The 26,145-nt window shown below is 42.9% G+C and overlaps 1 protein-coding gene across 1 annotated transcript; it reads left to right on the forward strand.

Moving 5' to 3' along the window:
- Positions 1–9,861: 9,861 nt before the first annotated feature.
- Positions 9,862–14,258, forward strand: LOC120434529 (P2Y purinoceptor 14-like). The gene is made up of 3 exons (XM_039602748.1): positions 9,862–9,884; positions 12,225–12,591; positions 14,079–14,258. The coding sequence occupies exons 1-3, from the start codon at positions 9,862–9,864 to the stop codon at positions 14,256–14,258; spliced, it is 570 nt and encodes a 189-aa protein (XP_039458682.1).
- Positions 14,259–26,145: the final 11,887 nt, after the last annotated feature.

The following is a 26,145-nucleotide window of genomic DNA, read 5'->3' on the forward strand; positions in this document are numbered from 1 at the left end:
TGAAATAATAGACTTGCAGTGTGACTCGGATTTGAAGGGCAAACTTACCGCAGCTGGCTTGAACACATTCTTTCAGAATCTCTTGCCAGGTTACCCCAACTTGACAGCCCTTGCTGCAAAACTGGAACCATGTATCTTTGTGAGCAAGTTTTCTCTGTAATGAGCATAAATAAAACAAAACTGCGCTCAAGGCTCACGCACAGGCACTTGAATCACTTCCTGAAGTTAGCTGCCGCTCAGGATGTGAAGCCTGATATTGATGAGCTGGTGAAAGCTAAAAGATGCCAGGTATCAGGAGTCAAATAAACTATGCAACCCCACTGAAAGTGCTGCATGAGACACCCTGATGTAGTTCTGTGATCTGTGATATACTTCTGTGAATCACTGAGGCACTGTGTGCTTGTGTGTTCTTTGTCCTCAGAATTTTCAAATAATTTGAGGTGTTTTGTAATTAATAGCTATGTTGTGCTTTTGGACACACTGTCCTCAGGCTCCAGCTTTATGTTTATATGTTTTTATGTTGATTTGCTACTGTTTCTAATTGATTATATTTGATTTATATATTTAACCTAGTTGTTTGGGGAACAGGATTTCATTATTTTTATCTACATTGCTGCCTGCGAAGTGACACCCTGATATAGTTCTGTGATCTGTGAAACAGTTCTGTGAATCACTGAGGCACTGTGTGTTTGTGTGTTCTTTGTCCTCAGAATTTTCAAATAACTTGAGATATTTTATGATTAATAGCTATGTTGTGCCTGTACTATTTTGAACATACTGTCCACAGGCTTTAGCTTTATTTTTCTGTTGATCGTTGTAAAACAAAGAAAACAATCTGAAGTTGTTGTTTTTAAGTTATATATGCAATGATTTCCCCAGTCCGGCCCACTTGAGAATAGACTTTTCTCCATGTGGCCCCTGAACTAAAATGAGTTTGACACCCCTGCTCTATCACAAGTCACTTAAATAAGTCACTTTTAAGCATATTTGCACAGCACAAGACACTTAAATATGTGGATTGCACAACCCTGGACATTGCATTTCTTTCATTACCATTTATTACTCGTACAGCTGCTCTTATTGTTCTCTATTTCTTCATATATGCTTTATATATTTTCTATATCGTGTATTTTGTTGTACAGTTATTTTATTTTTAACTTTAATTTTTATATTTTACTTTTTTCTTTCCTGGTTAAATTTACCCTTTATTTTAATTTTCATATTAATTTCCTATCCCAGTGGTTCCCAAACTTTTTTTGCTAGGCCCCCCTTTGTTTTACAAGAAAAATGGCTGCCCCCCCCTTCCACGTGTGCACATGTGCAAACACATCCTCCAACCACACCCACCCATATTTTGCTCCATTGCGGTTTATTTCACATCTCAAACATTTAGTAAACAATTAAGCAAATACAAGTAATCTGCAATAAATAACAGGTAGTAAGAAAGTAACAACTAACTCTTTTACGCTACCTCTGCACCTACACAGGTATTTTTTTTGAAAACGCAGCTGTTTCATCCACATGTAAACAGCGTTTGAATCACTGAAAACGATGATTTTTTTTACAAGCTAACATCTCCAAAATGTCAGGAGCAGTTAGTCATTACAAGTGTTTGTGAACTAAAAATCATGAATGTGGGATACTGTTTGTCCGTGATTTGAACAGCCCAGCGTGTGCTCCCAACAAAGGGAAAACCAATTATGCAGGGGAGGCCTACCTTGGCACTTGTGCAGGTGAAACCAAAGGGCAGATGACTGTGTATGACTGTGTATGTGACAAATACATATTGAATTTGAATTTGAATCAAACAACTGAGCACAACAGACTGCTGGTCTGCCAGACAGCATAGCTACTTAGGAGTGACTTGTCATTGGATAGATGACATCTCTTTAGAAAGGCATTCTGCTGCACTGGCTTGTAGACCTATTAAAGGTTCACACACATCTGATGTTCTTGCTGCAACATTAGAAGAAATCCATTCCAAGGGCGTAGATTTGGTTTTTGCATTGGTGGGGACGGACGAATCAACCGCAGAACCCTGCCCTGTTTCTTCTTTTTTCCCTTTTTGTTTTTGTTTCTTGATTTAAAAAACAAACAAACAAAAAAAAAAAAACGAGAAATATACTTGCCTACATATGCTATTCTACATGCTTTTAAACCACTTAAAATTACAGTTCATAGTTTTATATGTGAATTATATAATGTTAATTTACTATTAAACAAATGACTAAGTATTTTAGACTTTAGTTTACTTCAGCCATATTCCATATAAATCAAGTATCATACAAAAATAAAAATAGCTTTAAATATAGTCACGACAATAAAAGAATATGACTTTAAGGATTTAACAACATTACTTCAGTTATAGTACACCAACATGTCTTATACATTAGCACTAAGGGAACACTGAATAACCTGCTGGGTTTTGTCCATAAAACTACTCATCTAAGATTACCACACAGTAAAAGATCTCTCAGCAAAATTATGCAACATTTTAGGCACACTATACAAACATTACTGATGAGTCACTCATCAGTAATGTTTGTAGGGTGAGTGCATTTTTAAAAGATTTGTGCAAACTGCACTACAAGGTGGAATATTTGCAAAATCATGACTACCTCATGATATTTTGTCTCAAAAATCAACCCTATGAATATGTCAGTGCCATTAGGATGAAATTAACATTTTAACCTACATTTTAACATTAGACATATAATTTTAACAGCCTCTGTAAACTAATATCCTGGCTGCTCGAGGCTGCCGTTTTCTCTGCCGTTTCAATCAGAATTAGAAATGCTACTCTGAGACTGAGATAATAGTGCTGCCTGTTGTGCAGTTATTTTCCCAAACACGTTATTCAGGGTTACATACAATTTTTGACTGATTTGGGCCAAAGCCTAGCATAGCCTGTAACGTTATTATGATGGACACATTTCATGAGTGAACTTGACTTTAAGTGGCTTATAAGTTTCTTTGAAAAATACTGCGGCGAGCTCAGACACGGAGGAGACAGAGGTTTCTTGGGAGGACAGCCGTTTATTTCTCTCTGCGCCAGAACACTGCCGCTACCTCACTGCTCCGCGCGGCAACCACACAACAACAAGAAAAGAAGGCGCTCTCTCACCGGAAACACAGTTGCGGAGAGAGCGCGTCACTCGTCACCATAACAACATGACAACAAACACATAACTGTAATAACAGAACAAACCCCGAACAGCCCTGGCCCGCTACATAGCCCCCACCTAAGGGGTCAGTCATCCCCGACAACCCCATTACCCAACACAAAGTCCTGCAAATGTCCATGTGTCTTCCTTCGGCGCGCAGGCCGATCTTGACCAGCAGGGGAAGAGTCACGTGGATGAGAACCTGGGGTGCCACCAGCATCCCCTGCCCCAGCGGCTGCTGGAGCAGGCGGGCGGTACGGTGAGAGCCTCTCCTGGTGCAACACCGTCACGCGCCCTGGGCCCGGCATGCGGATCCGGTACACCACTTCTGTTAGCCGCCCCACGACTTCCGCCGGCCCTTGCCAGTGACCGCACAGCCTGGGGGACACCCCTCTCTTGCGAACCGGACAATACACCCAAACCTTGTCACCAGGCACGAAAGCTCCCCCTCGGCACCTGGTGTCGCAGGCTCTTTTCTGTCGTACTCCGGCGCTGACCTGGGCCTGGCGGGTGTAGTCATGAACCACTCGCGGCCGCTCCCTCAGCCTCCTGTAGCAGTCCCTGGCCACCAACACGCGCCGGTTCCCTGCCTCGGGGATGGGGAAAGGCCCTAGGACGTCTCCTCCCACTCTCTCCATCGGGGCCCCCACCCGATGCTGCTGCAGGGGAGCAGTGGGGCGTTGAGTGGGGCCCTTCCGTGCCATACAGGTGTCACAGCAGTGCACATGAAGTTCCACATCCCGTTGACAACCAGGCCAGTAGAACTGCCCCCTGAGACGGCGGAGAGTTTTAGCATTCCCATAGTGGCTGGCCCCCACCGAGCCGTGGACGAGCTCGAGCACCTGCGACCGCAGCGACCGAGGCACCAACAGCTGCGGGAGATCCTTGCCCTGTTCGGGGGCCCGCCATCTCCGGTGCAGGAGGCCGTCATGGGTCTCCAGATTGTTGTACTGGGAGTAGTAGGCCTTCACTTTGGGTCCCTGTCCTGACACCCCTGTCCAGCCTGGGCGTCGTGCTGCCTCCAGCCAGGCCCCCACCTGAACCAACGTCGCATCAGCCTCCTGCTCCTGCTTCAGCTGCTGCATGGTCAACGAGAGCCATCCCACTCCGTTGGCTGTGGCCCGAGCAGTAGCCACGCCCCGTGCCTCCTGGGCCCACTCTCCCTGCCGTTTCGAGAGGGGCAGCTGGCGTGGGCGCAGACAGATGGGTTGAGCAGAGCCGGTGTCGATGGCGTGCTGAACCAGCCGCGTCTGCCTGCAGTCTCCGGTTCCCTGCTTTTGACCGCACTGGAGGGCCAGAGTCTCTGTACCAAGAGTGATAGCCAGCTTTGCGGTGTCAACGCAGGCCCCCCAGCGGGTCAGCAGATCAAGGCCGATGATGCACTGGTCTTGGATGTCAGCAAGCCAGAAGTCGTGCACTAGCTCCAGATCCTTCACTCGGATCCGCAACAGTTTCTTCCCCCGCATGTCAGTTCTCTCCCCCGTCACTGTCATCAGCTGGGTGTCGGTGGGCGACCAACCCATCACAAGCGGCCCGGATGTTCCAGGAAACACACCAGGTCGTATTAGGGAAATGGTGGACCCCGTGTCCACCAAGGCCTGGCAGGGCTGGTCCTCAACACAGCAGCTCAGGTAGAGTCCCTTGAGGTGCCCGACTAGGCACGCCACCATGCATCGTTCTTGGAGGGGGGCAGGAAGCAGGAACGGTGGTCCCCTCGCTGTACCGCTCCCCCTCTCATCCCCCTGAGGCTACATAGTTCTGGCCTTTGAGGCGGGCGCCAAGCAGTCGCATGCCACGTGGCCAGGCTCATCGCACCGGTAGCAGCGGTCGGTCCGTCGACAGGGACGCCTCCAGGGCACCGAGGGCTGCGGCTGGCATATCCCCGCAACCTCCCCCTCACTGTCGCAGTCTGCGGCTCTGATTCGAGAGTAGTTTGGGGGGCGCGACTGCTGGTCAGGTCGCGATGTGACCACAAGCTCGACCCTTTCAGCCTCAAGGAGCGCCTCACGGAGAGTCTGAGGCATGGCCAGGCGGACATGTTGGCGTAGTCGCTCTGGGAAAAGTCCTCGCAGGAAAGCATGCAGGCTAAGCTCCTCATGGGCTGCTGCTGGGATCTCTGGGTAGCCACGACGAGCATACAGCAACACATCCGCTGCAAAGGTGCCCAGGCTCTCCCCCAGCCTACGGCTCCGGTTGGTCAGCTGCTCCCTGCTCTGATCAGTGGAGTGCCGCTGCCCAAATCGCCTCTCGAGTGCTATGGTGAGGGTCTGGAGCTCATGCTGCTCTGACGGGGCTAGGTCAGGGAGTACCTGCAGTGCATCTCCTTCCAATGCTAGCACTAGGTGTGTAGCAGCCTCTTCGTCGCTCAAGCCATTATGCATCGCGGCTAGCCGTATTTGTGAGAGGTTATATTTATCACATGATGTAGGACTCCAGTAGAGAACGTAATTTAACTCTTTCTGTGCCACTAGGTGAATGAGACGTCGACAGATCGATTTTTTTTTCTTTCTATTGGGTTTGTTTTTCTTTACTCAAAGATTCAATAATTGCTGGATATTGATGAGGACATGTCCCTTCCTTCCATGCCAAATCTACGCCCATGATCCATTCAGAGTATCACATCAGAGAAAAAGTGAGCCGGACCAAACGTGTGCATATCCTCTATTCAATCCTATACCAACAGTTGATGCCACTGCTGCAGAAGCTACCAATAATACATGCAAGGGACTATCTCGGTCTGCTTTTGCAAAATGTCATGCTCTGTGAAATAAAACCAGCAAGTCAATCATGGCTTATGAGTGCAAGTTGATGTTTTTTCGACCCAATCAGACTCGTTGGATGTCACTGTTCCTTGCTGTGGAAAGACTTGTGCACATTCATAAAGAGCAAGAAGAGAAAGGAATCAGCAATGTTTGCACAGCATTAAAGATAAAGATGTAATTTGATTGAACTTGTTTTTAAATATTAAATTGTGATTAATGTGTGAATCCACCCTTTTTTAAGTGACTTTGACTGAGACTGAAAATGTGAATATTCCTTATCAATTACTTATAATTTTACTGTCTTATTTTCCAATCATTTGCAAATTTTACAGACAATGCACAGTTATTACATTCTTGTAGAAATAGCTATGACTATGACTTACTTCTGTTTTTACACCTTTTTTAGGTTCAATCCTTCTGAAATGGGATTTGTGGTTGAGTACACTGCTGTGATGAAGCCCCTTGCCATGGCCGTTAACATCCTCCAAGGGCAATCATCTGTGCACATGGGCTTCTAGCTGCCAACACTTAACCAGTTGCTGGAGAAGCTGAGGAAGCTGGAGTCATCTTGCAAAATGCATAGACCTCTTGTTGATGCACTGCGGGATGGGATCCAGAAACGTTTTGGAGAAATAATGAAAGACCCTGAGCTGATTGCAGCTCCAGTACTTCTACCAAGATTGAGAACATTATCACTCAGAAAAATAAAGGTGCCAACTGGAACCAAAAGCGGTTCTTTAGACTGATGCCATAGAAGAACGTTTTCGGTGCCACAAAGAACCTTTCAAACAATGGTTCTTTGAAGAACCATTTTTTTCAGTGGTTCATTGAAGAACCTTTAAAGGTGCCCCAAAGAACCATCAAGAAATGGTTCTTTGGGGCACCTTTAAAGGTTTTTCAAAGAACCATTTTTAAAAAGGTCCGTCAAATGGTTCTTTAAAAAAACATTTTAAAGAACCTTTTTGAAATGGTTCTTTAAAGAACCATTTCAAATCTTAAAATGTATCATATCATTGAATTTGAGTAGGGTAAAATAAATACGAGCACAGCATAGACATATATTAATGGTTTATTACCATTTCGTAATATACCAAAAGACAAAAAGGCATTTTAACCCTCAGCACCACATCACTACTAATACATGTCACATATTAGTCATTTAAACAGTAATAATTAAATATATTTGCTATACTATAAATAAATATATATAAATACTATATCTATAGATAACACAACAATTAATACATGTATTGTTTAATTAATAAAACATTAGAAAGTGATAAAAACACATTTGAAATGTGTTATGTGTTATGTAAGGTAAGTTTCTTTGCAGCCTTCGCACTTTCAGATACACTGACAAATCATCTCCGTGTTCACACTGGAGAGAAACCCTATGTTTGTGGAGAATGTGGCAACCAGGCTGCACACTGGAGAGAAACCATATAGATGTGACCCATGTGACAAAACCTTAATTGCTCAACTGGCAGAAGCCATTGCTGTATACACACTGGAGGGAAGCCATACTGGTGCGACAAGTGCAACTAAACCTTCACTCAGCGGTCCAGTGTTAACCACCACAGGCATCTGCATACTGGAGAGAGACCGTTCTGGTGCGAAACTTGCGGGAATATGTTTTTTTGGTTCTTTTGGGGGGGAAACAGCCTGAAGGAGCATCAACTCACTCACACCAGGTACCCGTGGAGTCGCTGCGGAGACGTGTTCCCTGATGGACGTCTTCTGTACAATCACAACCTAGGTCACAGGTGGAGAGATAAACAGGTCAAGAGAGCAATGCAAATGAAAACTGAGGCTGGGAATCAATGGTCTGCATAGAGGTTTCAGCTTTTGCTCTTGCAGCACGTGCGTACCCCCAATAATAACTGGCATGTGGGAATGAAAAGACTAACTGTCTGATGACAAAACTGACCTCAGATCAGCTCAAGCAGGAAAACAGATGAAGGGTATGGAGTTGTTTCTATGGCAAATAATAATAATAATAATAATAATGGATTGGATTTATATAGCGCTTTTCAAGGCACCCAAAGCGCATGCAGATGATTAAAATATCTTTTTTCTGCCTCTGGTTTTAACCTAAATGTTGTCATCTTGATAAAGAAATAACTGAAACACTCTTGTGGGGCCTGTTTAGTGGACCTCTTGTTCATCGTAACTGATTTAATTTTTTCACTTTTTCTTAGTTTAAGCTTATCTTTCTAATCATTTTTGCTGCTTCAGCAGTTTTAAGTTTTATTTTGAGTTTGAGGGATTTATTTTTAGGTCTTTTTAATTTTGATTATCTCCTTGTGTTCTTTCCTTCATGTTTGCTGTTTTGATTTGTTTAATTCATGTCTTTACCATGGGGCTTTAAATGTGCGGTTTTTTGCTTGTATTTTATTGAGAATAGAAATATTTTACTGATATTATTTGCTGCTATTTTTATAATCATCATTACCATTTCATGTTAATAGTGATGTTGCATTCAGATGCATTCAGATGTTCAAATATATGGTTATAGTCTTTGATACAGGTTGTTATAACCACTTCAAACTGTGGAGTTGAATTTATAATTTTAAAGGCTTTTGAATGTTTTTATATTCTTACACATAGTCTTCAGTGGGTGACATACACATACAGACACAAATAGTGAGAGGTCATGACACGGACGCAGTACACAGCATGCACGCGCCCCCGCACGTGTACGCACACACAGATAGACTCATTTAGTAGGTAAGAGTTTATGACTGCAAAGTTGTGCATGAGTGACCTTTTGTGCAGAACGTGGACCTGATGTCCCCGAAGATAAGCGACAGCGAAGGCGGGCTGAGAGGAAGCACCTGGCGTCGACCCGAAGAAGATGTTTGTTTTAGACTATGTTAAGAGTCATTGTGGTTTTGGAGTGACGTATGCTTTGTTTAAGTTTGCCTGGTAACAGGAAGACTGCCAACCCTATAAAGTCTTTGTTGTGACGATTGTAGTCAGTTCGACGCTGAAATCTGCACAGCGGTCGGACTCACACATGTGTTCATTAAAATCCCGTCTAATTGCACACGCCCGGATCAGTGGTTATTTTTGGATTCCTCTCTCAACATTTGAACCTTAACAATTTGCACATGGATTAAGATGTGCTCTTTAAATAAAGGTTTTCTTGCCTGACTTCTTCCTGTTTCTTTCATGCTGTGTTCCACAGTCAGATGCAGGTGGCAGAAACAGAACTATCAGGTACTCCTGAGAGAACAGGGCGGAGTCTGAAGAGGTGAAGGTGACCTCTATCAGAGTTGTTACTCAAGCTTTCACTGAAGCTTCAACGTGCCGGCTTACATCATCTTTTATATTGAGTGTGACTCAGTAAACATCTTAAAATTTTACACACAGACTTGGGTTTCATTTTCAAATCTATTGTGTCATAACTGATGGAGGAATAATTACTCTTTTTTTCATTTCAGTTTCCATCATGACTTTTAATTTCAAGGCTGCAAAGAAAATAACACTTCGGTCAGTGTGCTGATGTTTATATTGCTCAGTCAGTATTCATGGAAATGCTGACTAAATGCAGAAATATCAGCATGGAGCAATAATCAATAATGTTATGAGCATCATTCCAATATCTGATCAGCACCATGGACAGCAGCCACGATCACAGGTCCTCTCCTCACTAAAGATAAGAACAAGATCAGCGTTAACTCAGAGTAATAAAATTGGATAAGTATAGTTTAAGTGATTTTATTATTGTTTTGTGATTTTTATTATTTGATTTTGCTTTTGCTTTGGAAAAGTCATTTAACAAAATTTCCTGCAATTAACTTTGGCCTTGTAACCTTGTTTTTGAAACAGTAAAGAAAAAAGCCCAAGTTTTATTCTTTAAATTCAATTACATTTTGTTTTCCTTGGAGCCTGCTATCCATGCTACTAAAATCATCCCAGAGGTAACAGGATCAATGGGGAGCACTTCCATCAACAGGTGGGACTGATAGGAGTCGACCTGCAGGCCTATTCAGTTTTCTGAAGTGAAGTAGGCGTTTGTTTTCGAGTCGCGGATGACGTCAGGAGAAGGTGATTGGTCACTTGCAATGTTGAACCTGGAACAACATTATTTATGATGACGAGGGAACAACACCAACACGAGGATATCAGATCGTCCTACTGGGATAGTGCTGGGCAAGTCCCCTCACCCACAATCGGCTGAACCCTGCATGATCTACTGTGTAAGACTCACAGGATCAGATGGACTTTTTAATCAGAGAGCAAAAAAATCAACTTCCTGCATCTGGCTTCTGCGGGCCTAAAGATCAACAACTTAATCTAAATTATATCTGATCATAGAGTTGTACTACACTGATTTATATTCCTGAGCACTAAGCAGTCACATCATGACTCAAACATACTCTCTGGTACATATAGCACTGTTGTACTGATTTGTTTTTAGATCATGAATTAGCAGTGCTACAGAGCTGTATTGGACTGTTGTGGTGAAAATGAATCTGAATCTACTGGGTCATATAGTTGTAATTCACAAGTTATCTGAGTGCTTTTAACAAAGTAAGGTCAACTGTCATGAGTAGCACTGTGCAGTTGTTGAGGATCCAAAATGCAGGACTGAGAATACAGGAGTAAAACTTAAAGTGCAGTTTTATTGCTGGAAACAAAGTGAAAAGCGCAAAAGCTCTGGGGAAGGATCTCAAAACTGCATTGTAGGCGGCAGGCAGTCATCATGACAATGTACCAAAAACTGTCTGATCAGAAAATGACACGTCTGTGTTTCTGTGTTTGAAATATGTTGACCAAGCTTTGCGTTGAAGAAGCTTGGTCAACTTGGTCAACATATTTCACGTTGCGTTGAAGACAAACAGGAAACAAGTCAGAGTGCAGGCTCACTGTGTGGTCACTGTGTGTTTCCTATTTTACAGATATAATAATGTCACGAAGCTGAGAGCGTATATCTTAGGTCATATATATATATATATATATATATATATATATGTATATGTATAAAAAACACACCCAGCACACCCCTGCGGGCGGTTTATCCTTCAAGCTCGGGTCCTCTACCAGAGGCCTGGGAGCTTGAGGGGTCCCATGAGTATCTTAGTTGTTCCCAGGACTGCGCTCTTCTGGACAGAGATCTCCGATGTTCTTCCGGGATCTGCTGGAGCCACTCGCCTAGCTTGGGAGTCACCGCACCTAGTGCTCCGATTACCACGGGACCACCGTCACCTTCACCCTCCACATCCTCTCGAGCTCTTCCCTGAGCCCTTGGTATTTCTCCAGCTTCTTGTGTTCCTTCTTTCTGATGTTGCTGTCATTCGGAACCGCTACATCAATCACTACGGCTGTCTTCTTCTGTTTGTCTACCACCACTATGTCCGGTTGGTTAGCCACCACCATTTTGTCCGTCTGTATCTGGAAGTCCCACAGGATCTTAGCTCGGTCATTGTCCATCACCCTTGGGGCATCTCCCATTTTGACCTTGGGACTTCCAGGTTATACTCGGCACAGATGTTCCTGTACACTATGCCGCCACTTGGTTATGGCGTTCCATGTATGCCTTGCCTGGGCCTGTCCTTCCATGATGGTTCATCGTCTCCCTCCTCTTTCTTGGGTTTCTGCTGCCTGAGGTATTCACTGAGCACTCGGGTCAGTTGGGGCCATCTTCCCAATGTATTCTTGGATGTACGTTGTCTCATCCTGGACTGTGGTGCTGACACTCACCAGTCCCGGCCCCCTTCCTTCCGCTTAGCGTACAGCCTCAGGGTGCTGGACTTGGGGTGAAACCCTCCATGCATGGTAAGGAGCTTTCTTCCTTTGGCGGCCTATTACCCCAGCAGGGTACCTGATCATGGGCAGGGCGTGGGTGTTGATGGCCCGGATCTTGTTCTTACCGTTCAGCTGACTCCTCAGGACTTGCCTGACCCTCTGCAGGTACTTGGTGGTTGCAGCTTTCTAGCGGCCTCTTCATGGTTCCCATTCGCCTCATGGGATCCCCAGGTACTTGTAACTGTCCTCTATATCTGCAATGTTGCCTTCTGGTAGTTATATATATATATATATATATATATATATATATATATATATATATATACATATATGTGTGTGTATATATATATATATGTATGTATGTATGTATATAATAAGGCTGTAGTTAACGATAATGTAAAAACTAGATTGAGTGGTTAACCACTACATTGTGCTCCAGACAAAAGCATGAATGTATGTTTTGACTTAACTGACTTCTTCAGATTAGGCACCTTTGTGACTGATTAGTGAAGTTGTATTCTGCCTTCTCTTTCTCGTCTCTCTCCAGGTATCTAAGGATCATCCATCCTTCAGGAACTCACATGCTGCGGACAGTGCAAACTGCACGAATCATCTCTGTCATCACCTGGGTTTCTCTCCTGGCTCCAACAGTCGTCTATGTTATCATTTTTTTCAGCTCCCAGGAACCTCTGACCTTTAATCCTAGCCGCTGCGTTCACCTGTTTACTCCATCAGTCAGCCTGTTGTTCAGAATTCTCCACATCTTCTCTGCAATCAACTTCCTCTTGTTCTTCATATCCCTGGTCTTCTTCTACTACAGCATCTTCCGCAGGGTGTTGGAGGCACAGCAGAAGCAGCTGACCTCCTCTGGCTCTGAGAAGCTGGTTAAGTATCGCAGGAACGTGTTGGTGCTGGTCAGCATTAGTGCTGGGCGATATGGAAAAAATATTTATCACGATATGAATTATTTTATATCACGATAACGATATATATGACGATATACCACCTGACCTGTGGTCATCTGGAAAGTATGCAGTCTGTAAACAGCGAGTGGAGAGGGTGCAGTCTTTGTTTTGAGTTACCGTAAAGCATGTCGCAAATCCGGGTGCACGTAAAGCAGCACCATGTGTCAAAAACACAAGATGGAGTTTCTTTGTGAAAATATCATTTTTTTTATACTTTATTTTCTCTTGCATAAAGTTAAGAGTACGTATAGTGAGAAGACAACACTAATATATTTGCCACAGGCTATTTAACCCTTTAAGACCTACCATAGAACCAAGTCCGCCAGAGCTTATCTTTACATTTTACATGCTGTAGTGCCATTTGTGGGAGCATTTCTAGTTGCTATTCATCAATCCAACCGTTGTAGCCCAAATTTTAATAATATGTATGCATTAAGTCCATAGTAACTACATAAATTGCAAAAAGTGGAATAAACTACAAAAAAAATTGAAAATCGTTTTTGTTTTGTTTTTACATATATTTCTAGTTAGAGAAATTTAAGAGGCTTATCCTCAAAACTGTAAATACAAAAAGTTGCACAAAATAGTTTCCAACCACGAGAAATTTATTTTGAGTGTCTTCATAGTTTTATTTTTAAGATACACTAATTTTTATATACTACAGGAAAAATGAAAATAAATAAATGTAAATTTGCTAAAACACAGCATGTGCATCAAAATAAACTATTTCCAACAGTGTAATTTGACTTCTAAGCATCACAGAAACGATACAGAAAAGCATAAAGTCAAACATGACTTTTAAAAACACCAATATAGGCTTTCAAGCTAGAAAACGACATTTTCCGCGAAAATGACGTCACTTCCGGTTTCGGACAGGTAATGGCGGACATGCGATAGTTCGCGCTGAGTTATATTCCAACTAGGAAGTGTTAAGTGTTAACAGCTGATCAGATCGGCAAAGGCTGTTTCTGGAATATTATGTTTTTGTTGCTGGAAGTGCTTTTTGTGCAATTTTTGCAAAGCTATATGTGGAAGGAAACCGTGACCTAGGGCAAGCTAATGGAATAAGATGTAAGTACAACTCCTACGGTTTCATATGCAAAAAAAAAATATATTGCTACCTTAAGTGGTTCCAGTTCTGCAGGGATTTAAAAATAGTTAGGCAAAATGGAGCATGCCTGCTCCGACCGGTTGTAAAGGGTTAATTATATATTTTATGTAATAATTTATAAAATTAGGGTTAGAAAAAATAGAAACGATAGAAGACAAATGGCACGATAGACACTTTTCTATCGTCCACACGATATATATCGTCATATCGCCCAGCACTAGTCAGCATCTTCTGTGTTTGCTTTGTCCCGTTTCACCTGGTTCATCTTCCCTTTACCTTTCTGTGGAGCGATGACTCAGTAGGTCCAGTATTGTTCTACCTGAAGGAGGTGACCACCATGGTGTCAGTTTTCAACATCTGCCTGGACCCTGTTGTTTACTTTTTCCTCAGCAATACTTTTGGGGAGAAGGTGAGAGCCAAACATCCGACTACAAACGAGGAGAATAAGAGCAGCAAGGACAAGCTGGACATCATTACATTAGAACAAGTGACTCGAACCAGTTAGTTGTGAGAATATTTACATTTTATGCACAGATTTCAATTTGTTTTGAGTGAGATGAAACCAGTGTCATGGACCGATATCCTCAGAAACCACAAGTCAGATATCAAAACAGAGCTAAAGACAACACAGAAACATTTCCACATAGATGGTATTGAAGATGCCATGAGTGTTTATGTTTCTAGTTTTCAGGAAAAAGCCAAATGATGATTTAGCATGAATGAAATTAACCAGTCTGTGGTCAAATTCATACGTCATGGTTCTGGCTCTTCGACTCATATGAGTTACTGATTTAGTTTTATACAACTTGGTATTGACTTTTATGTCACTGAGTATATTTGTGATTTCTGGTTTATGTTCTTAGGTTACCTTTGTCTTCATCTATGTGTCCTTCTCTCCCTCGCTATATGTGTGTGTCTTCCTTGCTCTCCAGCTCCTAGTCGTGTCCTATTTTTCTGTCTCCCTCTTTTTTTCCCATGCTTCCCCTTTTTTGTTTCCTTCCTTGTCTCCCTTCTATGTCTTTTTAGGGCTGGGTACCGTCACTGATTTCTAGAATCGATTCAATTCCGATTCGCAAAGTCACGAATCGATTCTATCCACAATTCAATTCGATTTATTAAACCCCCCAAAATATGACTATCCAGAGTTGGGACCAGGAAGCAGAGTTGCAGTCTTACACGCCTCTCTGCAGCTTCTCTCCTCCTGCTACCCCCCCAAAAACCCGTCTCCATGGAGACTGTGTCAGCTCCCAAACAGACAAAAAACAAACTAAACACCAGCAATAAACAATTTAAACATAAAAAATCAGAAAGAAAGAACAATACAGAATCCACATCTGAACCAAAGAGTAAAACAATGAAATGTGGATTATTAAATATTAGGTCTCTCTCCTCCAAGTCTCTGTTAGTACATGACTTAATAATTGTTCAACAAATCGATTTACTCTGCCTTACAGAAACCTGGTTGCAGCAGGATGAGTATGTTAGTTTAAATGAATCAACACCCCCGAGTCATTCTAACTACCAGAAACCTCGAAGCACAGGCCGAGGGGGCGGTGTGGCAGCAATTTTTCACACCAGCCTATTAATTAACGAAAGACCAAGACAGACTTTTAATTCATTTGAAAGCCTGATGCTTAGCCTTGTCCAACCCAGCTGTAAAACTCAGAAACCAGTCTTACTTGTTATCATCTATCGTTCACCTGGGCCTTACACAGAGTTTCTCTCTGATTTCTCAGACTTTTATCTGATTTAGTGCTCAGCTCAGATAAAATAATTATTGTGGGTGATTTTAACATCCATGTAGATGCTAAAAATGACAGCCTCAACATCGCATTTAATCTGTTATTAGACTCAATTGGCTTCTCTCAAAATGTAAAAGAACCCACCCACCACTTTAATCACACTCTAGATCTTGTTTTAACATATGGCATAGAAACTGAACATTTAACAGTGTTTCCTGAAAACCCTCTGCTGTCTGATCATTTCCTGATAACATTTACATTTACAATAATTGATTACACAGCAGTGGAGAGTAGACTTTATCACAGTAGATGTCTTTCTGAAAGTGCTGTAACTAAGTTTAAGAATATAATCCACCCACTGTTATCATCTTCAATGCCCTGTACCAACATAGAGCAGAGCAGCTATCTGAACGCTACTCCAACAGAGGTCGATTATCTTGTTAATAATTTTACCTTCTCACTACGTACGACTCTGGATACTGTAGCTCCTGTGAAAACTAAGGCCTCAAATCCGAGGTACCTGACTCCGTGGTATAATTCTCAAACATGTAGCCTAAAGCAGATAACTCGTAAGCTGGAGAGGAAATGGCGTGTCACAAATTTAGAGGATCATCATTTAGCCTGGAGAAATAGTTTGCTGCTTTATAAGAAAGCCCTCCGCAAAGCCAGAACATCTTACTATTCGTCACTGATTGAAGAAAATAAGAACAACCCCAGGTTTCTCTTCAGCACTGTAGCCAGGCTGACAAAAAGTCAGCGCTCTACTGAGCCAACAATCCCTTTAACGTTAACTAGTAATGACTTCATGAATTTCTTCACAAATAAAATTCTTATCATTAGAGAAAAAAATTACCAATAATCATCCCACAGATGTAATATTATCTACAGCTACTTTTAGTACCATTGATGTTAAGTTAGACTCTTTTTCTCCAATTGATCTTTTGAGTTAACTTCAATAATTAATTCCTCCAAACCATCAACATGTCTTTTAGACCCCATTCCTACAAAACTGCTCAAAGAAGTCCTGCCATTAATTAATTCATCAATCTTAAATATGATCAACCTATCTCTAATAATCAGCTATGTACCACAGGCCTTCAAGGTGGCTGTAGGTAAACCCTTACTTAAAAAGCCATCTCTAGACCTAACTGTCTTAGCTAATTATAGGCCAATCTCCAACCTTCCTTTCATATCAAAAATCCTTGAAAGAGTAGTTGTCAAACAGCTAACAGATCATCTGCAGAGGAATGGCTTATTTGAAGAGTTTCAGTCAGGTTTCAGAGCTCATCACAGCACAGAAACAGCTTTAGTGAAGGTTACAAATGATCTTCTTATGGCCTCTGACAGTGGACTCATCTCTGTGCTTGTCCTGCTAGACCTTAGTGCTGCGTTTGATACTGTTGACCATAATATCCAATTAGAGCGATTAGAACATGCTGTAGGTATTACAGGTACTGCACTGCAGTGGTTTGTATCATATCTATGTACCCCAACCAGAAGCCTTGGATGAACCGGGATGTTCGTCTGCTCCTGAAGGCCCGCAACACCGCCTTTAGGTCAGGAGATGCACACGCCTACAGTACAGCCAGTACAGCCAGGGCTAATCTAAAGAAGGGCATCAAAAAAGCCAAACACCATTACAAAAAGAAGGTAGAAGAACACTTCTCCAACTCCAACTCCAACTCCAACCCCTGACGCATGTGGCAAGGACTCCAGACCATTACAGACTACAGGACCACCAAACCCTCCCCCACATCCTCTGATGCCTCCTTCCTCAACGAGCTCAACAACTTTTATGCTCGTTTTGAACAAGGGAACCCCACAACCACAACCATAACAGTCGTGACGCCAGACCACCAACCTCTGACTCTCTCCCCCGCCGATGTAGGAGCGGTGCTGAGCAGGATCAATGTCCACAAGGCTGCAGGTCCTGATGGTATCCCCGGGCGTGTTCTCAGAGCGTGTTCTGGGGAGCTTGCAGGAGTGCTCACAGACATATTCAACCTGTCCTTGGCCCACGCTGTGGTACCGGCCTGCTTCAAATCCACCTCCATCGTCCCGATACCCAAAAACTCCAACCCATCTAGCCTCAATGACTACCGCCCAGTAGCCCTCACCCCATCATCACTAAGTGCTTAGAGCAGCTGGTCTTAGCACACTTCAAATCCTGTCTCCCCCACCCTGGACCCCACCAATTTGCATACCGCCAGAACAGGAGCACAGAGGATGCAGTCTCCATCGCACTGCACTCTGTCCTCTCACACCTGGACAACAACAACACCTACGCCAGAATGCTGTTTATAGACTTCAGTTCAGCATTCAATACAATCCACCCCTCACAACTCATCAGGAAACTGACAGACCTGGGCATCAGTTCCCTCATCTGCAAATGGTTACTTGACTTCCTGACCAACCGCCCCAACATGTCCGACTGGATAACCGCTGCTCATCAACAATCACAATGAACACCGGTGTACCACAGGGCTGTGTGATGAGCCCTTTCCTCTACTCCCTCTTCACCCACGACTGCAGACCTGCTGATGGTTCCAACACCATCATTAAGTTTGCAGATGACACCACGGTGATTGGCCTCATCAGTGACAACGACGAGGCCGCCTACAGGGAGGAGGTGGATCGTCTGGCTGAGTGGTGCGACACAAACAACCTGCTGCTTAACACCGAGAAGACTAAGGAGCTCATCGTGGACTACAGGAGGAATGCTGACCCACATCCACCCATCCACATTAAGGGGATGGCTGTGGAGCGTGTGAGCAGCTTCAAGTTCCTGGGAGTCCACATCTCCGAGGATCTCACCTGGACGACCAACTGCTCCAAGCTGGTCAAGAAGGCTCACCAGCGCCTCTTCTTCTTGAGGACTCTGAGGAAGAACCACCTGTCCTCAGACATCCTGGTGAACTTCTATCGCTGCACCATCGAGAGCATCCTGACCAACTGTATAACAGTCTGGTGCGGGAACTGCTCTGCCTCGGACCGAAGGCGTTGCAGAGGGTCGTGAAAACTGCCCAGCGCATCGCCGGAGCACCACTTCCTGCCATAAAGGACATCTACAGGAAGCGGTGTCTGAAAAGGGCTGGGAAAATCATCAGAGACCCCAGTCACCCATCACATAGACTCTTCACCCTCCTGCCCTCTGGGAGGCGCTACAGGAGCCTCCGGACTAAGACCACCAGGTACCGGAACAGCTTCTTCCCCACAGCTGTCAGACTCCTGAACTCTGCCTCCTGACATCTGACCCACGTTAAACTCATGGACTGAACATACACACACCCACAACCACTAGCACTTTACCACTACTGTATAGTTCTGTGTAGATAATCATTCTGTACATATGATAATTTTAATCCCACAACTGTTTATAACTTACATAGTTCACATTCTGTATAACTGTATATCTCAGATTTCTGTATAGTTTTTATTTCATATTTATATCCTGTTCATAGCCTGTACATAGCTTGTACTCACTACAGCCTGTACATACTTAGTTATAGAATATTCATAACATACTTCACACTGTGTACATTATAACATACCATAATAGACCCATTTCTGTAATATACTTACACATCTCTATTATTGCTAATTTATATTGTAATATATCTATATCACGACTAAAGCACTTTCTGGATGGATGCAAACTGCATTTCGTTGCCCTGTACCTGTGACATGTGCAATGACAATAAAGTTGAATTCTATTCTAATTCTATTCTATCTATCTAATAGACTCCAATTTGTACATGTAAATGGAGAGTCCTCTTCACCCACTAAGGTCAATTATGGTGTTCCACAGGGTTCAGTGCTAGGACCAATTCTATTTACATTATACATGCTTCCCCTAGGCAGCATCATTAGAAGACATAGCATAAATTTTCACTGCTATGCAGATGACACGCAGCTCTATCTACCAGCTGCTGGGACTAAGACAGCATAGCCATGCCGGTGTTCAGCATGAGATCCCTGCGGCGATCAAGAGGATCTACCGCGGCTGCAGAGCCGGGAAAACACGAAGACTGAGGAGGAAAAGCTGCTCTCCCCTCAGTAGTGACTGGCAATGTCAGATCGCTGGTTAATAAGATGGAGGAGATCGCGACGCTAACAAGGACAGAGAAAGTTTTCCGAGAATGCAGTGTTATGTGTTTCACGGAAACATGGCTGCACAAAAACATCCCGGACCAGGTGGTGGATATAAACGGATTTACCTGTGTGAGAGCGGACAGGGACCAAGGCAGCAGGGAGAAGAAGAGGGGAGGAGGACTCGCTCTTTATGTCAACAACCGCTGGTGTTCCCCCAGTCACGTTAAGGTGAGGATGGCTGTGTGTAACAAACACATCGAACTGTTAGCAGTCGGTCTTCGACCATATTATTTACCGCGGGAGTTTTCTCTCGCCATTATCGTCATTGTTTACATCGCCCCTGACGCCAACGCGGCGCAGGCATATGACGTCATCAGCTCTGCGACAGCGGACCTACTTAATCGTAGTCCCTCTGCGTTTGTGGCTATAACGGGCGATTTTAACCACACGAACCTCTCCACTGTTCTACCCACATTCAAGCAGTATGTGGACTGCAAAACAAGAGACAATAAAACACTGGACCTGTTTTATGCCAATGCTACTGAGGCATACACCTCCAGCCCTCTCCCTCCTCTGGGCAGGGCTGATCACAACCTGGTCTACCTCCAGCCTTGTTACAGACCTGCCGTTCAGAGACAACCTGCAGCCATAAAAACCATTACAACATGGACAAGGGAGTCAGAAGAGACTCTGCAGGGATGCTTCGAGTCAACTGACTGGGATGTTCTTTGTGAGTCTCATCAGGACAATATTGACGATCTGACAGGCTGTGTAACAGATTATATCAACTTCTGTGTTGACACTGTGGTTCCCAAAAAAACTATTCTGTGCTTCCCCAACAATAAGCCCTGGGTTTCCAAAGACATCAAAGCAACCTTAAACAAGAAAAAAAGAGCTTTCAGAAACGGTGACAGAGATCAGCTGAAACTGGTGCAGAAGGAGCTGAAAGCCAAGATTGCAGAGGGTAAAGAGTCCTACAGAAGGAGGCTGGAAAACAACACCAGGGAGGTGTGGAATGGAATGCGGGCCATCACTGGCCTGAGACAAAAGAGAGGTGTTGGGATGGATGGGGACGTCGAAAGTGCTAACAACCTAAATCTGCACTTCAATAGGTTTGACTGCCCTGCGTCTCCTGTCTCCACACCCAGCTCTTCCCATCTTCTCCTTTCTCCTCCCCCTCACCTGCCCCCTCAGACTGTCTCACCCTGTCCCTCTCAGCAGATGACATCAAAAGAGAATTGGGCAGACTCCACTCCAGCAAAGCTGCTGGCCCTGATGGTGTCAGTCCCAGGGCCCTCAGGTGCTGTGCTTCCCAGCTGTCTGGAGTTCTACAACGGATCTTCAACATGAGTCTGGAAATGCAGAGAGTCCCATCAATCTGGAAGACATCCTGCCTGGTTCCTGTCCCTAAAAAGATCAACCCGTCGACCCTCGGTGACTACAGGCCAGTGGCTCTGACCTCACATGTCATGAAGACGCTAGAGAGGCTCATCCTGAAACATCTGCGTCTGCTCGTGGAGCCCTGGCTGGACCCATGCTATCTTCAAAAAAAGGGCAGAGTCGGCTTTTCCTACTGAGGCGGCTCAGGTCCTTCAATGTTGGTAGGAAAATGCTGACCATGTTCTATCACTCGGTGTTGGAGAGCGTCGTGTTCTTTGCAGCTGTGTGCTGGGGAAGTGGGGTGAAGACAGCTGATGCCAACAGGCTGAACAAACTGATTAGAAAGGCTGGTTCTGTCCTGAGTTTCAGACTTGAGAACCTGGAGGAGGTGGCTGAAAGGAGAATGCTAAAAAAGCTTCTTTCTATCATGGACAACCCCTCCCACCCCATGCACGCCCACATGATGGACCATCGGAGCAAACGCACCAAAAGACTCATTGCCCCGAAATGCAGAACTGACCGCCACAGGAAATCCTTTGTACCGGTGGCAATAAGACTGTACAACTCTTCCTCACTCTGTAGGTGATTCTCCTGAGACGATTACCAATGTTATTCTGTTCCCTCCCAGACCGTGCAATATTACCAAAGAGTACTTGTTGAATATTTGTTTCATCCCCCCATCATACACTGCTACTCCCTTTATTCTATTGCACAATACTTTGTCACTTTCTAGAATCGCCTGCATTGATAGTTAAGTTATTTATTCACCAGGATATAGTTATGTATATTACTTTGTTAGAGTTATCCGATACTATGTCTTGCACTATCCCACTGTATATTACTGTACACTACTATTCTTTTTGTATATATTGTATATCTTATATCTTATTCATCTGCTCCCCTGTCTCTCCTGCTGCTTTGAGAATGTACATGACAAAAGAATTTCCCTTGGGATAAATAAAGTTGTTCTTATCTTATCTTATTTTATCTTATCTTATCTTAACCTGGTCACAGTGGGAGTACTGGTGCCAAAAAGTGATTGCTTGCATTTAAACTGCTATAAATAACTTATTGCTCTATAATATGTGAAACATATATCAAATGTATCCCTCATCAATAATAGCAAGTCATCTTGAGCAACAAACAACATTCCTGTAACAACATGAAGCCCCAATCAGTGTTTGGCAGTGATTTTTATGTATCCTTTATTTATGCACTTAAAAAAATTCCTGTTTACTTTAAAAATTTCTCTTTTAAGAGTAATCTGGCCAAGAAGACAGCTGAAATTGCAACAAAAGCAAAAATAGTTATGTAAACATATTTTGAGTGACAAAGGGGAGCTCACTGATTATAATGTAAGTACAATAACACAGTTACAAAGATACTTGAGAAACAGGTAATTTCTCTGGCAGAGTGCTGTGCCATTTACGAGGTCTATGAATCAAAACAAACACACTGTGATGGAACGACGACTACAACAAACATGCTTAAAAGCAGCTGAAAAGAAAACAGACTGTATAGAGACCGATTGCGTCCAGAGGCGAAGTGGCGGTACTTGCAGAAAATTGCGTGCATTGGAACTGTGGACCCGTATGAAATACGGCCGCGGAGAACAAACCCTGAAGACCTACCACTATTGACGTAGCCTGACAAATTTTCGTACCTTGTCTGTGGAGTCAGCGCATACAAGTCGTCATTCAAACAAAGGTAAGTCAGCTTGAGTACTGCACGTAAAATGCGTTTGATTTTCCCCCGAACATTCAAATTAGTGCAGCATAAATTCACTCATGAGACGGAAATTACAGTAAGAATCAGGGCTGGACTGGGACACAAAATTGGCCTGGACATTTTGACTAGAGACCGGTCCACCAAGTATTATAGGAAAAACCATAAAGCCTTTGAATGAAAACAAACGCTGTTGTCACAGTGATGTACACTGTCGTGTTGGTATATATGTATCAGTCTAATAAACTTAAACCTACACCATCCTCCCTATTCTGGTATTCTAAACAGTACCGAAAGTAGACTGCTTGGTCGAGTTAACCTCCTGAACTATCTACAACACATGGTGAAAACCTGAAATTAAGACAAAGACTAGAGGTGAGACATGATCATTACTGATAACTGATGACAGATTTACATATCTTTTCATAAACAATTAATTGGCCACATCAATAAACAGCATAGCAGGGCAAAATATTTTTTCCTAACATGGCAACCTTTAAAAAGTGAGAGGAGATAGAAAGACAGGTGAGAAAGAATAAAACTTAATTGACTTTTTGATGGCATTTTACACACAGTACTGGTACAGAATCTAGAAAATGTGGGAAAATACTGGCATCACATACAGTACTTAGCTACTTCTGAAGAAATTATGATGGGACCCTAAAAAAATCACTACGTACAATAATGGATTTTTATACATTTTACATCAGATAAAAACGTTTGTTGTAAGCTTCAGAGAATTATTTGTTAAAAGCGAGACATTTTAAATGAGAATAAGAAAGAAAAGTATTTCTTTGTGCCCCCCTTTACCTGTTAATGCCCTACCTGCCCCCCTGGCAAAACTTTGCCCCTGCACAGTTACCAGCTGTCAGCTACTTAGAAAAGGATCCTGGTGTTATTTGTCTCTCAGAAACAGTTCATAACTTCCCTTCAACTCATTCATGTCACCTAACAGGTAAACCTGTTTCTCCATCACCTGTTCAGCTCTGATGATTCAGTAAGGACATCTCCTGGTTTCATCTTCATGCTTCCCTCTCACCAGATAACCAAACCGATATCATGACCAGCAGCTTTACAGCTGTGGCTCCAGCAAACATCAGCTGATACTAGAAAGTAATATTAAATAAATTCTAACAACAGCTGATCAAGCTTAAACGTGCTGCTGTTGTTTAACGCGACATGCGCTGGTTTCCTCTTTCTGGCACAAAGTGGGCGATAAACAAACAAGAGAGAAAAGCCAATCAGCTGATCATTGATCAGTTTCATGATTGAAGTAGAAACAGGAGAGGGAGGGAGAGAATGAGAGAAGAAGAGGCAGCTGTGCAGCAAAGACAGAATAACTCCAGCTTTGTGTCTTTTTCATTGTAGCTGAAATACGGGACAAACTGTGTTCCTTTTCACCTCAATACCAGACACGTAATATTTTCTCTGAATACAAGACGATTAAATTTTTTACGGGACGGTTGGCAATAACTAACCTTATAAATAAAATAAGATAAAACAAGTTCAGCATCAATAACATCATAGCACCCGCCCAGCAGTATATAAACTCCGTCATGCTAGCTAGTACGCAGTACGAGTTATTGTAACTGACTGTAAAAAGTCAGCATAACGAAAATAAACTCCACCTCAACTTGGTTTATATCTGACCCAGATAGACTGCAGGTCATAACTTCTTACCTGAAGTTCAGTTCACCACCTCGGGTCTCTGCTCCTCCTGCCTTTCCGTCATCCATCTGCCAGCGTGTTGCATCTGCTGGTCTCCACCACTTGCTAATGTTACTGAATATGTATGGGCTCAAAATGTGGTCATAAATATTTTGTACTTGTAAAAAAGATTTGTATGTGTAAAAAAGATTTGTGTGTGTGTAAAAAAGATTTGTATGTGTACAAAAGATTTGTGTGTGTGTAAAAAAGATTTGTATGTGTACAAAAGATTTGTGCGTGCGTAAAAAAGATTTGTGTGTGGACTTAGCCAAAAAAACCCATGCAAGTTACAAGTACGGATTTTGACCCTATTTTTCTTCCTTTTAGCTGATTGGTCAATGTCATGTCAATCACAAATTAAACAATCCAATCAGAGAACAGATGGGTTTGGCTATCTATCTAGATAGATAGATCAGTCTATATATGTTTAAACACTGATCTTTTTTTTTTCTTTTGCACCACTTTGGGTAAAGTGAAGTGGATGACCTGCATCACACAGCACATGAAGTCAGAGACACACTTCCCAATTTTGCTGCTGAGATGAACACTGACATCCCAGCCAACAATAAGGAAGGTACTTTTCATACCAAATGTCAGAGTTATTTTTGCATACAATGTACTTTATCTTTTATAGATAAAGTACATTGTACATAAGATAAAGTACTTTTATAGATAAAGAACAGTGGGAAAAGGTTAGTGATCCGCAAGATGCTGCAGTTTTGTTTGAAAGGCATCTCTTAAAGGAAAAGGAGGAGAACTCCATAATCACAGCTATCATTGGGATTCGACAAGATCAAACATCCCAGAGCCGAGAGATCATTGCTTTCTACAAAAGACCACAGATTGATTGGGCAGGACCTTTTCATTGTTCTTTACAAGGTAATGCTTATGTTGATGCATAGATTCAGTTAGTTTCTTTAAAGGCTGTTTAACATTCCAACTTGGTAAATGAGAATTTTCCATTAAAGGGTGCTGTAAAGCAGTTTGTAACTTTACTTGTGTTGTTGTTGTTTTTTCTTTTTCCCAATTTTAAAATAGGTGACACAGCTGTCGGCACTGGGGTCCAGAGACATTTTTTCTGCATGGCAATGCTAAAGTTGCAACATGGCTTTAACACCCATAGCGGTATGCTTCTATATCCTTTTCTTAATTAATGTGAGATGAGTTTTAAAATAATCCATCGAAAAATTTACTCCAGAAATTAAAAAAAAAAAAAAAGATACCATTGAAGTATTTGCATCATGTTTGACAACTTCGTTAATCAACTACTTATGTCAATAGATAAAGCTATAGCTTGTTTATTTTCCTTGTACTGTTCTTCTCCAGGTGCAGCCAACATGACCCTTCTCTTTGAGGGACAACAGAACCATCTAGTGCCTTCTACTTCTCAGATTTTGGCAGACAGTGACTTTGTGGTAGCAGGCAGAATGATTGGGCATTCATTTTTGAACGATGGGCCACGATTGCATGGCCTCAGCAAGGCTATTATTCATATGTTGGTCCATGCTGATAGAGACACTGTCACTGTCCAGCTTGATGATGTGCCAGATCTAGATATTCGTTCTACAATTTACATGGTGAATACTAATTTACTTCAAGCCTAATGCTGGGCAGACACTGTGCGATTTTTTTCAGTCGCGCGATTCAGCTCCTGCTCAAATTGCACGATTGACTCGCAGGGGTTAGAAGTTCATAGGTCACGATGCAGGGTCTCACACTATACGGCCCGATGCTCTGATGCGACCT

The sequence above is a fragment of the Oreochromis aureus genome, linkage group 3 (genome assembly GCF_013358895.1).
Source record: "Oreochromis aureus strain Israel breed Guangdong linkage group 3, ZZ_aureus, whole genome shotgun sequence".
In the NCBI taxonomy this organism is placed as follows: domain Eukaryota; kingdom Metazoa; phylum Chordata; class Actinopteri; order Cichliformes; family Cichlidae; genus Oreochromis; species Oreochromis aureus.

What these genes read in the sequence shown, in the direction of transcription:
- LOC120434529 (XM_039602748.1), top strand. Translation starts at nt 9,862, where the DNA reads ATGGGGAGCACTTCCATCAACAG. An exon ending in GGGAGCACTTCCATCAACAG is followed by an intron (nt 9,885 to 12,224) that starts GTGGGACTGATA and finishes GTCTCTCTCCAG; the next exon opens with GTATCTAAGGATCATCCATC. An exon ending in GCAGGAACGTGTTGGTGCTG is followed by an intron (nt 12,592 to 14,078) that starts GTCAGCATTAGT and finishes TTCTACCTGAAG; the next exon opens with GAGGTGACCACCATGGTGTC.